At 40.8% G+C, this 15870-nt stretch overlaps 1 protein-coding gene across 1 annotated transcript in view; it reads right to left on the reverse strand.

Moving 5' to 3' along the window:
- Window positions 1-15870, reverse strand: part of LOC148956362 (uncharacterized) — a 96597-nt gene that overhangs the window by 39128 nt on the left and 41599 nt on the right. Inside the window, exons 6-7 of the mRNA XM_089090489.1 lie at window positions 14960-15090; window positions 13096-13202 (exon numbers count right to left, since the gene is read on the reverse strand). Of these exons, the coding sequence (XP_088946615.1) occupies window positions 13096-13202; window positions 14960-15090 (238 nt within the window). The remainder of the gene's footprint in view (window positions 1-13095; window positions 13203-14959; window positions 15091-15870) is intronic.

Here is a 15870-nt window from a genome sequence, read left to right on the forward strand (position 1 = left end):
ATGAGCCTGTTTTAAAGTTTCTACGACAACGCCTTCTTATAAATCCTTATATGCCTCCAGGGCATAAATTAAAACCCTTGCCCCGAGGGTTGTGGGGGAGAGTCCTCCTAAAAAACATATTTTCTATTTGGAAATCAACTAGCCTACGCTGAACAAAAACGTTATCTCAAAATTCTTATTGGATGTGTTAGGGGGAATGATGGGCGTGTTGTGCTAAATGCCCTCTAATCACTTTCAACTATTAAAAAGGGCACTAGCCCTTTGAATTCCAAATTGAACGAGCCTGTTTTGAAGTTTCTACGACAACGCCTTCTATAAGAACCTTATATGCCCCCAGTGCATAACTTAAAACCTTGGCCCTGAGGGTTGTTGGGGAGTGTTCTCCTCAAAAACATATTTTCTATCTTGAAATCAACTACGCTGAACAAAATGGCTATCTAAAAATTTTGATCGGATGTGTTTGGGGGAATGATGGTCGACGGGGGGGCCTCCAATCACGTTTGACTTTTAAAAAGGGCAATAGCCCTTTGAATTTCCAATCGAATTAGTCTGTTTTGAAGTTTCTTCGACAAAGCCTTCCATAAGAACCTTATATGCCCCCAGGGCGTAACTTAAAACCTTTGCCCTGAGGGTTGCGGGGGAGTGTCCTCCTCAAAAACATATTTTCTATGTGGAAATCAACTACGCTAAACAAAATGGCTATTTCACAATTTTGATTGGATGTGTTTGGGGGAATGATGGGCGTGGGGGGATCAACTAGCCTACGCTGAACAAAATGGCTATCTCAAAATTCTGATTGAATGTGTTTGGGGGAATGATTGGCATGAGGGGCTAGTTGCTCTCCATTCACTTTCGACTATTAAAAATGGCACTAGTCCTTTGAATTCCCAATCGAATGAGCCTGTTTTGAAGTTCCTACCACCACGCCTTCTATAAAAACCTTATATGCCCCTACTGCATAACTTAAACCCTTTGCCCTAAGGGTTGTGGGGGAGTTTCCTCCTCAAAAGCATATTTTCTATCTGGAAATCAACTACGCTGAACAAAATGGCTATCTCAAAATTTAGATTGGATGTGTTTGGGGGAATGATGGGCGTGGGAGGGAGCTAGTTGCCTTCCAATCACTTTCGACTTTTAAAAAGTGCACTAGCCCTTTGAATTTCCAATCGAATGAGTCTGTTTTGAAGTTTGTACGACAACGCATTCTATAAAAAAACCTTATATGCCCCCAGGGCGTAACTTCAAACCTTTGCCCTGAGGGTTGCGGGGGAGTGTTCTCCTCAAAAACATATATTCTATCTGGAAATCAACTACGCTGAACAAAATGGTTATCTCGAAATTCTGATGGATGTGTTTGGGGGAATGATGGTCGAGGGGGGGCTAGTTGGCCTCCAATCACTTTCGACTATTAAAAAGGGCACTAGCCCTTTGAATTTCCAATCGAATGAGCCTGTTTTGAAGTTTCTTCGACAAAGCATTCTATAAGAAACTTATATGCCCCCAGGACGTAACTTAAAACCTTTGCCCTGAGGGTTGCGGGGGAGTGTCCTCCTCAAAAACATATTTTCTATCTGGAAATCAACTACGCTGAACAAAATGGCTATCTCACAATTTTGATTGGATGTGTTTGGGGGAATGATGGGCGTGGGGGGATCAACTAGCCTACGCTGAACAAAATGACTATCTCAAAATTCTGATTGAATGTGTTTGGGGGAATGATTGGCATGAGGGGCTAGTTGCTCTCCAATCACTTTCAACTATTTAAAAGGGCACTAGTCCTTTGAATTCCCAATCGAATGAGCCTGTTTTGAAGTTTTTACGACAACGCCTTCTATAAAAACCTTATATGCCCTCAGGGCATAACTTAAAACCCTTGCCCAAAGGGTTTTGGGGGAGTTTTTACCTCAAAACATATTTTCTATCTGGAAATCAACTACGCTGAACAAAATGGCTATCTCAAAATTTAGATTGGATGTGTTTGGGGGAATAATGGGCGTGGGAGGGGCTAGTTGCCCTCCAATCACTTTCGAATTTTAAAAAGGGCACTAGCCCTTTGAATTTCCAATCGAATGAGTCTGTTTTGAAGTTTGTACGACAACGCATTCTATAAAAAACCTTATATCTTTGAATTTCCAATCGAATGATCCTTTTTTGAAGTTTCTACGACAACGCCTTCTATAAAAAATCTTATATGCCCCAAGGGCATAACTTAAAACCCTTGCCCTGAGGGTTGTGGGAGAGTGTCCTCCTCAAAAACACATTTTCTATCTTGAAATCAACTACGCTGAACAAAATAGCTATCTCAAAATTTTGATTGGATGGGTTTGGGGGAATGCTGGGCGTGGGGGAGGGGCTAGTTCCCCTCCAATCAATTTCGACTATTAAGAAGGGAACTAACCCTTTGAATTTCCAATCGAATGAACCTGTATTAAAGTTTCTACGACAACGCCTTCATATAAATCCTTATATGCCCCTAGGGCATAACTTAAACACCTTGCTCTGTGGGTTGTGGGGGAGTGTCCTCCTAAAAAACATATTTTCTGTCTGGAAATCAACTAGCCTACGCTGAACAAAATGACCATCTCAAAATTCTTATTGGATGTGTTTGGGGGAACGATGGGCGTGGGGGGCTAGTTGCCCTCTAATTACTTTCAACTATTAAAAAGGGCACTAGCCCTTTGAATTCCCAATCAAATGAGCCTGTTTTGAAGTTTCTACGACAACGGCTTCTATAAAAACCTTATATGCCCCCAGTGCATAACTTAAAACCTTTTCCTTGAGGGTTGTGGGGGAGTGTCCTCCTCAAAGACATATTTTCTATCTGGAAATCAACTGCGCTGAACAAAATGGCTATCTAAAAATTTTGATTGTATGTGTTTGGGGAAATGATGGGCTTGGGGGGGGGGGGCTAGTTTCCCTCCAATCACTTTCGAAATTTAAAAAGGGCACTAGCCCTTTGAATTCCCAATCGAATGAGCCTTTTTTGAAGTTTCTACGACAACGTCTTCTATAAGAAAACCTTATATGCTCCCAGGGCATAACTTAAAACCCTTGCCCTGAGGGTTGTCGGGGAGTGTCCTCCTCAAAAACACATTTTCTATCTTGAAATCAACTACGCTGAGCAAAATAGCTATCTCAAAATTTTGATTGGATGTGTTTTGGGGGAAGGATGGGCGTGGGGGGGGGGCTAATTGCCCTCTAATCACTTTCAACTATTAAAAAGGGCACTAGCCCTTTGAATTCCAAATCGAATGAGCCTGTTTTGAAGTTTCTACGACAACGCCTTCTATAAAAACCTTATATGCCCCCAGTGCATAACTTAAAACCTTTTCCTTGAGGGTTGTGGGGGAGTGTCCTCCTCAAAGACATATTTTCTATCTGGAAATCAACTGCGCTGAACAAAATGGCTATCTACAAGTTTTGATTGTATGTGTTTGGGGAAATGATGGGCTTGGGGGGGGGCTAGTTTCCCTCCAATCACTTTCGAATTTTAAAAAGGGCACTAGCCCTTTGAATTCCCAATCGAATGAGCCTTTTTTGAAGTTTCTACGACAACGTCTTCTATAAGAAAACCTTATATGCTCCCAGGGCATAACTTAAAACCCTTGCCCTGAGGGTTGTATAATAGTCAATTTCGACTATTAAGAAGGGAACTAGCCCTTTGCATTTCCAATCGAATGAGCCTGTTTTAACGTTTCTACGACAATGCCTTCTCATAAAACCTTATATACCCCTGGGCATAAATTAAAACCCTTGCCCTGAGGGTTGTGGAGGAGTGTCCTCCTAAAAAAACATATTTTCTATCTGAAAATCAACTAGCCTGCGCTGAACAAAATGCCTATCGCAAAATTCTGATTGGATGTGTTTGGGAGAATGATGGGCGTGGGGGGCTTGTTGCCTCCAATCACTTTCAACTATTAAAAAGGGCACTGGCCCTTTCAATTCCCAATCGAATGAGCCTGTTTTGACGTTTCTACGACAACGCCTTTTATAAAAACCTTATATGCCCCAAGTGCATAACTTAAAACCTTTGCCTTGAGAGTTTTGGAGGAGTGTCCTCCTCAAAAACATATTTTCTATCTGGAAATCAACTACGCCGAACAAAATGGCTATCTAAAAATTTTGATTGGATTTGTTTGGGGGAATCATGGGCTTGCGGGGGGGGGGGGCTAGTTGCCCTCCAATCACTTTCGAATTTTAAAAAGGGCACTAGCCCTTTGAATTCATAATCGAATGAGCCTGTTTTGAAGTTTCAACGACAACGCCTTCTATAAAAACCTTATATACCCCTAGGGCACAACTTAAAACCCTTGCCCCGAGGGTTGTGGGGGAGTTTCCTCCTCATAAAGATATTTTCTTTCTGGAAATCAGCTACGCTGGCAAAATGCATATCTCAAAATTTTCATTGGATGTGTTTGGGGGAATGATGGGCTTGGGGGGGGACTAGTTGTCCTCCATTCAGTTTCAACTATTAAAAAGGGCACTATTCCTTTTGATTTCCAATCGAATGATCCTGTTTTGAAGTTTCTACGACAACGCTTTCTATGAAAGCCTTATATGCCCCCAGGTCATAACTTAGAACCCTTTCCCTGAGGGTTGGGGGGGTGGGAGTGTCCTCCTCAGAAACCTATTTTCTATCAGGAAATCAACTACGTTGAACAAAATAACAACCTCACAATTTTGATTGGATGTTTTTGAGGGAAAGATGGGCGTGGGGGGGCTAGTTACCCTCCAATCCCTTTCTACTATTAAAAACGGCACTAGCCCTTTGAATTTCCAATCGAATGAGCCTTTTTTGAAGTTTCTACGACAACGCATTCTATAAAAACCTTACATGTCCCCATGGCATAACTTCAAACCCTTGCCCTGAGGGTTGGGGGGAGTGTCCTCCTCAAAAACACATTGTCTATCTTGAAATCAACTACGCTGAACAAAATGGGTATCTCACAATTTTGATTGGATGTGTTTGGGGGAATGATGGTCGTTGGGGGAGGGGGCTAGTTGCCCTTCAATCACTTTTGACTATTAAAAAGGACAAACACCCTTTGAATTTCCAATCGAATGAGCCTCTTTTGAAGTTTCTACAACAATACCTTCTATAAAAACCTTATATGCTCCCAGGACATAACTTAAAACCCTTGCCCTGAGGGTTTTGGGGGAGTGTCCACCTCAAAAAGATATTTTCTATCTGGAAATCAGCTACACTGAGAAAATGCCTATTTCAAAATTTTGATTGGATGTGTTTCGGGGAATGATGAGACTTGGGGGGGGCTAGTTGCCCTCCAATCACTTTCGACTATTAAAAAGGGCACTAACCGTTTGAATTTCCAATTAAATGAGCCTGTTTTGAAGTTTCTACGACAACGCCTTCTATAAAAGCCTTATATGCCCCCAGGGCATAACTTAAAACCCTTGCCCTGAGGGTTGTGGGGGAGTTTCCTCTTCAAAAACATATTTTCTATCTGGAAATCAACTACGTTGAACAAAATGGCTATCTCACAATTTAATTGGGTGTGTTTGGGGGAAAGATGGGCGTGGAGGGGCTGGGGTCTAGTTGCCCTCCAATCCCTTTCGACTATTAAAAAGGGCACTAGCCCTTTGAATTTCCTATCGAATGAGCGTTTTTTGAAGTTTTTACGACAAAGCCTTCTATAAAAAAAAACCTTATATGCCCCCAGGGCATAACTCAAAACCCTTGCCCTGAGGGTTGTGGGGGAGTGTCCTCTTCAAAAACACATTTTCTATCTTGAAGTCAACTACGCTGAACAAAATGGATATCTCAAAATTTTGATTGGATGTGTTTTGGGGAATGATGGGCTTGGGGGGGGGGGGGCTCGTTGCCCTCCAATCACTTTCAACTATTAAAAAGGGCACTAGCCCTTTGAATTTCCAATCGAATGAGCCTGTTTTGAAGTTTCTGCGACAGTGCCTTCATGAAAAACTCTATATTCCCCCAGGGCATAACTTAAAACCCTTGACCTGAGGGTTGTGGGGGAGTGTCCTCCTCAAAAACATATTGTCTATCTGGAAATCAACTACGTTGAACGAAATTACTATCTCACAATTTTGATTGGATGTGCTTTGGGGGAATGATGGGCGTGGAGGGGAGCTAGTTGCCCTCCAATCACTTTCGACTATTAAAAAGGGCACTAGATCTCTCGATTTCTAATCGAATGAGCCCCTTTGAAGTCTCTACAACGACTCTATATATGAAGTGCCCTGCTTTAAAGAAAAAAAAATAATAAACTGTACATTGTGTCAACATTGCTCTTATATGTCCTCAGGGCATAACTTAAAACCCTTGCCCCAAGGTTTGTGGGGGAGTGTCCTCCTCAAAAAGATATTTTCTATTTGGAAATTAACTACGCTGAACAAAATGGCTATCTCAAAATTTTGATTGGATGTGTTTGGGGGAATGACGGGCAATGGGGGGGGGGGGGGGCTAGTTGTCCTCCAATCACTTTCGACTATTAGAAAGGGCACTAGCCACTCCAATTTCCAATCGAATGAGCCCTTTTCGAAGTTTCTACGACAACTCCTTCGATACGAAGGTCCCGGGTATGGAGAAAAAAAAACACATTGTGCCCACATCGTTCTTTACTTAGGCAGCGCTAGCGCGCTGTCTATGATATTTAGACTACTTTGAATAGAATGGCTATCTCAAAATTTCTATGAGACACATTTTGGGACAATATAACGTGTGTTTAGGGAGGATAGGATAGGTGCCCTCTGATCACTTTGAATATTCAAAAGAGCTCTAGAGCGTGTGATTAACAATCCAATGAGCCCCCTTTGAAGTTTATATGACCACACTTTTTGTTAAATACCCAATGTCCCCAGGGCAAAACTTACAACCCTTGCTCTGAAGGCTGGGGGGATTTGTTATCCTCAAAGACATAATTTACAGACTTTTCTGATAGGCTCAACAAAATGGCTATATTGAAATTTTGATTGAAAATGTTTGAGGAAATGATAGGCATGGAGGGAGACATTTGTCCTCTGATCACTTTCGACTAATCAAAAAGGCACTAGTTCTCTCAATTTCCAATCAAATGAGCCTTTTTTGAAGCTTCTACGACAAAACTTTCTATAAAACGTTAAATGCCCCAAAGGCATAACTTACGACCCTTGTCCTGAGGGCTATAGGGGGAGGGTTGTCATTCTCAAAGACATAATTTCCAGACCTTTCAACTACCTTGAACAAAATGGCCATATAAAAATGTTGATCGGAAATGTTTGGGGCAATGCTGGGCGTGGGGGGGGGAGTCTCCGTCTGATTACTTTCGACTATTAAAAATTGCAATAGCCCTTTCAATTTCCAATCAAACGAGCCCTTTTTGAAGTTTCTACGACAAAACTTTCCATAAAAACCATATATACCACCTAGATAAACAAAAAATCGCGAAGAAAATCAGAAATTATATACCACCTAGGAATTACCTACAACCCTTGCCCTGAGGGTTGTTTGTGTGTGGGGGGGGGGGAGGGTTGTTATCATCAAAGACCTAATTTCCAGTTCTTTCAACTACATTTAACAAAATAAATATCTCAAAATTTTGATTGGATGTGTTTGGGAAATTATGGCCGTGAGAGGGGGGTTAGTGGTTCTTCAACCCCTTTCGACAATTAAAAAGGGCTCTAGCCCTTTCCATTTCTAATCGAATGAGCTATTTTCGAAGTTTCTAAGACAACTCCTTCTATAAAAACTTAATATACCCCCAGGGAATAACTTACAACCCTTGCCCTGATGCCTCTGGGGGGTTGCCATCCCCAAAGACCTAATTTCCAGAACTTTCCACTACGCTGAAAAAAATGAATATCTCAAAATTTTGACTGGATGTGCTTGGGGAAAGGATGGACGTGAGAGGGTTGTTAGTTGTTCTTCAATCACTTTCGACTATTAAAAAGGGCTCTAGCCCTTTCAATTTCTAATCGACAAACAGGAGTAGGGCTAACAAAAGGCTAACTAAACCTTCTGGAGGCCAGAGTGCCTTTTATGCTTTACCGACAGTTAGTTTTATTTTGATTAGTGTTTCTTTATTTGTTACAGCATCAACAAATAAAGAAAAAAATCATGATCTTAGACAAGGCTACTGAAAAGCATTAACAAAAGTAGATGGACTGTATGTTTATTTATTGATATTCATTATGGGAAATTTCAGTGATTTTGGATTTACCAGCGTTTAAAGAGATTTTTTAAAATATATTTTATTCTCATTAAAACGCAAATGAAGCCCTGACCCTTAGAAGTATTTAGGGGCATTAGCCCTGCCCTTGTTTATGGTAATTTATGTTCGTTTTAAGTTATCTTGATTGTTCATTACAATTTCTGGTTGTTTTTAGTCTCAATTATACATTGATAATTATTCCATTCCACTCAATTTTTGCTGGTCTTTGGTTGCTTGTCTTTCCTTGCATTTATTTGAAAAGCTTCTTTTTTGGATATTTTTCTTAACTTGATATCCTCAGCCGTTCCTGCAACATCGCCGATATGCTTTTTTAAAAACCGGCCTGCACATAATATCTTTTGATTTAGTTCAACATCCCTTTCATTATTCCCTGAAAGAGTCACCTTAGCACCATTAGCATTTTTGAGGATTTTGGATCAAACATGTCTCCTTCCCCAATAATGAAACCCATTTGTAAACAATGGGCAAATTGGGTAATTTATAGCTCTTACCCAAGGGGCTGTGGGAGACCCAGATATTCCCACACGCATAGCTATTAGACCGATCGAGTGTTTTGACCAAAATGTCTATTTTAAAATCTCAATCAAATACCTTTGGGGGTTGAGGGGTTGAGGAAACAAAGTAGTTCGTGAGAGGAGGGGGGCTGGTTACCCTTCGCTCACTATTGACTCTTAATAAGGGAACTATAAACTTCAATTTCTAATCTTATAAGCCCTTTTCAACGTTTCTGTGGCAACTCCTTCTTGACTTACTTATGTCTCCTGCCAGGCGCTGCTCGGCGTAGAGAGTGACGTCTGCCTCCTCCATTCCCTTCGGTTCATGACAAGCGTTTGCACATTGCTCAACCTGATATTTTCCATCGTCAGGAACTCGGACAGGCTGTCAGACCATCGTTTCTTCGGTCGGCCGCGAGGTCACTTCCAACCGGCTTTGACAGGGTCGAAGTCATGGATCTTTTTCGCAGGTATGTCTGGAGGCATTCGAAGGTGGTGTCCGAACCATCGTAGTGTTCGCTCGGCTGCTTGGGTCGAAAACCGAGACTGCTTGGTGAGCTGCAGCAGCTTCTCATTGCTGACGAAGTCGAACCATCGTAGACCTTCGATCCTCCTCAGGCTCTTCGACTGAAAGACATCAATTGCCTTGAGGGTTGCAGCTGAAGCTTGCCACGTCTCAGCTCCATAGAGCATCACAGAGCCGATGAGGGCGTTGAAAATTCGCAGCTTCGTTGTGCGACTGATGTTTGGTTTCCGCCAGAGGTGACGGTTCAGTCTGCCCATGGCAGAAGACACTTTGGATATTCTCGCTTGTAGTTCAGAAAGAAGCGAGCCATCTGAAGAAATTATGGAGCCCAGGTAGGTGAACCTTTGGACAACTTCGATGCTAGTGGTGCTATCCAGGCTAGGATAGCACCAGGAAGGATTGGCAGCAGGGGAGGATGGGTCTATGGCCATAATTTTCGTTTTAGTCCAGTTTATCTGCATTCCTACTTTTGCAGCCTCTTCTCGTAGGATTCGAAGCGCTTCCATCAACTGCTCCATGGAGTCCGCCAGAATGGCCAAGTCATAAGCAAAATCAGCATCTGTAATGACACGATCTCCAAACTTGATTCCAAAGCTGAGACGTGAAGTAGTCCTTGTCATAACGTAGTCTATGAGGACATTGAACAGCTCTGGGGCCATTGCACATCCTTGGTGCACTCCTGTTGTAATTTGGAAGAATAGGCTGCGCCGGCTGTTCACTTGAACACAGCTCTCTGTCCCATGGTGTAGAGCTTTGAAGAGTGTGCAGTATTTCTCAGCGAGGCCTGTTGATTCTAGAATCCGCCAAAGAGTTTCTCGGTCCACAGAGTCGAACGCAGCACGGAAGTCGACGAAGGTAAAAAAAAGCTTTGTGTCGGAAATCCGTGGTTTTTTCTATGATTTGTCGGATCTTAAAAATCTGCTCGATGATTGAACGGTCCGAAATGAAACCAGCTTGCTCCGGTTGCCGGATTTCACGAATGATATTTCGACATTGATCTAGCAGGACCATTGAGAAAAGTTTTCCCGGGACAGACAGTAGGGTTATTCCACGGTAGTTCGAGCAGTCGCTTCTAGATCCTTTCATCTTCCATAAAGGGATAATGACACCCTTCCACCAATCTTCGGGAATTATCTCGGTTTACCAGATTGTAGAGAACAGGGTGTGGAGAAACAGGAGCATAACAGGACCTGCATATTTTAGCAGCTCCGAACTCAGGCCACAGATACCGGCAGCTTTATTGTTCTTTAGCCTTTTTACTGCATTTCCAATTTCTGAGGGGCTGAAAGGCTCGACTGAAGGAGCATCTGCTTCGGGTCTTTGACTGCCAGGTTGGCTGGGACTATCAGTAGGAGGCATAGACGGGCTAGTGTTGTTCAGGAGTGAGCAGAAGTGGTCCTGCCATCGCTCGAGACAAGAACCCTCATCAGAGAGAAGTATCCCATCCCTGGATAGGACGGGTCCAAATGCTGGTGTTTTATTTTCTGTGAGATCACGTAGGTGCTTGAACAGGCTACCCATGCCTTTCTTTTCTGTTGCTAGTTCGATTTCATCGGCTTTCCTTGCAACAAACTGAGTTCGGTCTCGGTGAATAAGTCTGTTCCGCACTCCATTGAGCCTTCGATAGGTAGCCATGTCCCCAAGAAGTCTTGCCCTCCGCCTTTGCTCTATGACCTGCAGTGTTTCGTTAGCTAGCCACGATTTCTTCGGGAAACTTCGCTTGCCAAGCACCAGCTGTGCTGCTTCGCTGGTCTGCGATTTAAAATACTTCCAGGCGTCTTCGCTGCTGTTGAGTGAGCCAAGGAGCTCAAAGCGATTTGATATCTCAACACTATACTTCTGGCGAGTATCTGGCTCCTTTAGTTTCCCAATATCCGCTGCTACTGGTTTTCTTTCCGATCGCTGTGCATGGAGGCGAAGCTGGACATCAGCACACACAAGCCTGTGATCTGCATTTCCGAGCTCTGCTGATCTGTAAGTTCTGCAGTTCTTCAGCGATGATCTCCAGCGTTTAGAATTATCTTCTTTGTGCGACCGTCATTACTATACCACGTTTACTAGTGGATTGTCTTACGTTGAAAGTAGGTGTTTGCGATCACAAGTTCATGATATCGGCACAGTTAGAGTAGGCGAAGGCCGTTGTCGTTCAGTGGGTCGGGGGATACAGGTCCAATTGTGCGACGCCAAACACCCATATCATCTCGCACTGTAGCATTGAAGTCACCGAGAAGAACAGTTACATCGTGGGGGGACACTGTTGACAGACATCTGGACAGAGCAGAGTAGAACTCTTCCTTGGTTAAATCGTCGGAATCGTTGGTTGGGGCATAGCATACGAAAATTGTCATCTTGCTATGCTTGTGCCCAAAGCGGGCCTTCATTATTCTGTCCGATACAGCTTCGTGCAAGAGTAAGGCCTTTCTTGCAAGGCCGTTTAGCGCGAGGCCAACACCATTTCTTCTCATGCTCCATCCAGACCAAACTCACGAGAGATTATCGCCTATTTGCTCTTCTCCACGTCGAGTAAGACGGGTTTCTGTGAGACCTGCAATCGCCACTTTATTCTTAGGAAGTTCTTGAGAAAGTAGGTTCTTTGATGCAGGTGCATTCAGGGTCAAAACATTCCAGGTGGCTATTCGAAGCCCCCTTTGGTCTAGAAGGTTTAGTCTGTCAGTCTTTCTGACATCGTCAGCATGTCCGTTGACGCGCGATGGTTGAGATTTTAAAAGGGGGTCCGGATCCGAGGCTATGAAGTCACTTTGCGTAGCACTTGATTTTCAGGTGGAGGGTCGCTAGCCCAACCGACCCTAGGCCTGGAATCTGATTAGAGCTAGGTTTAACCTAGATATTGAGATTCCCGGGGTGGGCTCCACCCGCCACATGAGGTTGCAATCACCCTGGTCGGAGTGTTTAGTTAGGGGATGACCCCATATCCAGAGGCACGTGGTCAGCAGACAAGGTCTGCATCATTCCGGACGAACTCCAACCGAACTTCCATGCAATATTTTCTTGGGGATAATATATTGAAATTATATTGCTCTTCATCTAGGCAGTGCTGTTGTGCAGCTTATGATATGGCCAAGCTGCTGACTAAACAAAATTCCAATTTAAGCAACCATTTAGTTTCCAGTAAAGCAGAAATTTTACTCGTGCTTTTCGGTTAGGAAAGGAATCGGCGGTGTCATCAATACAAGCATTTCGGTATGGCTGTATGATCTTTCTGCTTGGTTTATGTTTTGACAATTGCCTGTACAAGACAGTATCTGCTTGTTTTAAGTTAGACATTCACTCTCAGACATTTAATTACTTTAAACATTTTGAAAACTAAAACTTGAAAATTTACTTAATATAGATACAAATAATACCCTTTTCCTGACAGATTTGGTTATGTTTCAACAATGAGATATGTAGACAAAAAGAAAGGAGAAGTGAGGGCTTGTGCTGCCTACCAAAATATCTTGATATACCTGATATTTTCCATGTAAATATATCATTTCTATCAAAATTAAACAAAAAGCCCAAAATAAACCATATTCTCTATCAGTTATTTCAAAAACATTTATAACATTATTATATCTTTGTCCTAAATAAAGAAAATAATAAAATACAAAAAGAAAATTATACCAATTTTTTTTATTTTTTTCACTATATTGTGCATTTTTAGGACATATTTTCATAGCACGATTTGTAATATTTCGTTCATGAAGACTTTACTCTAAAACACTTCAGGAATAACAGTTGAAACAGTTAGGAACTAAGTCAAAATCTGTTCAAAATTTACAAATATTTTGCTCCTTAGGGTTTTTGCAGTGAAACTGAATCTAAAGATCTAATTATGTCAATTGTAAACCAGCGATGCCGTCAAGCGAAAACAAAATTCATTTACCTTTTCACACAAGGATTCACATTCTGAATGAGTTTGGGCGAATTCTATTTGATCCATAAGAAAAGCAGCAGTGTCATTTTTGTATGAATAATGACAATTTGGCAAACCTGTACAAAAACACAAATTAAATTAAAAAAAAAAACATATAAGTGGAAAGTATAAGGTAACGTATTTTGGTTCTTTAGGAAGATGATATCGGCTGTTTAGATTTCGAAACATTTACTAGTCTAACATAGCAACAGAGCATACAAATGGATTTTTGATAATTGTTTCTCAATGGTGTGTGAATTAGTTGGAACTGAATTATTCATTCTGTATTGACATGGCCCAAGAGCTTCTAGAGCAATAATATTAATTATTATTATTATTATACAGCTAGAACGAATGGCAAGATACCACAAAGTGAAAAGTGGTTGGCGACTTAATCAATTTAAATTAAGAAAACCTCCAGGACAGTCCTTTTTTGTCTATTTGTATTTATTTCTTTCATATTTCATTTTATATAATCAGGCATATAAAGAATGATTATATTAAAATACCTATGTTTATATCAGTGACGACATTAAACGTATCAAGACGTTTATAGTTAATCAAAATCACAGTCTGTAAGAAATTTAAGGGTAAAACAAAAGTAAGGTACTTGTATGACATACCCCCTACCTAATGTTGTTCTAATACGGTCCTCTGACGCTCAATCCTAATGAAATATCACAAAGTAAGATAAAAATTTAATACTTTAGAAACAAATTTGAGCTATGTAACTGCACATTAGGGGGGGGGAGTAAAGTTGGTCTGCATGCCTAACGTGTTAGGTACAGTCATTCTGCATATTATGTAGTAAGAATTGTTTTTTAACTTCACACTGTCCAAATATTTTATCCCCCCCCCCCCCACCCCACCCCCCAATATGCAAATATTTAGCCCAAGTTATATATTTTCCATTTATTGTCACTTCTCTTTGTGTTGTCTCATGCTAAGCTGAAAGAACATAACGAATAAAACCGGTTCTACAATGTGTCAATGAATGAATAACTTGAGCGGTAGGTCGTTTATCATACAAGCACCAAAAGTAAAACCTTTATTTATATCTCATTAATATGGTTGGTAAATATAAAATACAACAAATTAAATAAATAATATAGTTATTTTAAGTAACTAAAATATTGCAAGGAACGCATGAATTTCTTTTAAGAATCTCGCAAATTTCACATCATATTCTTTCTATTGTCAAAATAAGATATAGAGATGTTATTATTCAAATCGACAAAAAAATAGGAAGAAAATAGTCAGAAGGGACTTAACAAATCAAACAAAAAGTTTCATGAACCAAATTTTTCAGCATTTCCCTTCCCATGACTATGTTTGTGCTGTGGAGTAGCATTTTTACTCATGGGTACCGGCAGCGACAGACCAAGGGCAGTAGACCTCCGGGGGAAATAAATACAATGAAACTTTCACTAAATGATTAAAGTCTCCTATGTATTTGCCTTCCTTCCACGTCAGATATAAAATGATGTGGAAAACCACATTATTTTCAGTTTAAATAAAGTAATTATTAGCTTTTACAACATTTAAAGGGTTTAAATTTAATTTTACCACATCTTTTAACTCGAAAATCCTCTTTCCCCAGAAAAAGTTTCATGGTGGCGTCCTTGCTGCAACTTGTTTATATTTTTCTGTTTTTTTTGTTTTTTTTTTCAAATGGTAGTAAGTCTGTGGCTTGGAAATGGCAATTGAAGAAACTCAAAACTTTCCATTATACGAAAATTTTGAAAAATGGAATTGTTCTGCATAATGCAAAAACAATGTTTGCAAAACGTTGTTTTCCTGTCGAAGATCAACGAAAAATCAATCATACACCTACTTTTAGCACATTGGTTTTCCAGGTAGTCAACTAGTTGATCTTTGTCTGCCACTTTAAAAGACTCTGGTTGAGTATGCTGATCTTCCTTACTAAGTCGACAGACTTTTTTTTCCTCGTCATACGTAGCTGACCTAAAAAAAGCCAACAATAAGAGCAACTAGGTTTTTCATCTTCTTCTTTTCTTTCTTGCAATACAAAAGTGAATACTTTCAAACAGTAACGAAAACTTTCAATTTTTATTTTCTATCGAACTAAATACTTAGAGATGCTGCAGAATATTTTTAAGAGAGGAAAATGTGGTTTTATGAATGGAAGTTTCTGAGGTTTTATGAGGGGGCCTTCTGAAGTTTTATGACTAGTCCTTCTACATGAAGTGTCTTGGCAAAAAAAAAAAAACATTGTGCCCACTTCGCTCTTTACTTAGGCAGTATTATTGCACTGCTTACGATATTGCATCTCTACCCTTTGTCAGCCGAACGATTTTAGGAAAACCTGAATTCAACCACTTTATAAGAAAGGTGATAAAAGTGGGTGTGGTAACTATCGAGGCATTAGTCTGGTCTCTGTAGGTAGCAAACTGCTTAGTAATACGATATTTTTCAGAATAAGAAAAGGTTTTAGAAAAGGTAGAGGATGCGTCGACCAAATTTTCACTCTTAGGTTAATCATTGAGAAGTGCCTGAGTTGTCAAACACCTTTGGTCCTCAGTTTTATAGATTATGAGCAAGCGTTCGATTCTATTGATAGAAGAGCTTTAGCAAATGTTTTATCCTTGTATGGTATACCAGACAAATACATTAAAGTGATTAGTGTTATGTACGTGAATAACACTGCTGCGGTTAAGATAGGAAATGAGGTTAGCAGCTGGTTTTGTATTAAATCAGGAGTTGAACAGGGTTGTGTTCTATCCC

This window comes from Artemia sp. Qi Xiang Cuo, chromosome 1 (genome assembly GCF_049724085.1).
Source record: "Artemia sp. Qi Xiang Cuo chromosome 1, ASM4972408v1, whole genome shotgun sequence".
Lineage (NCBI taxonomy): Eukaryota > Metazoa > Arthropoda > Branchiopoda > Anostraca > Artemiidae > Artemia > Artemia sp. Qi Xiang Cuo.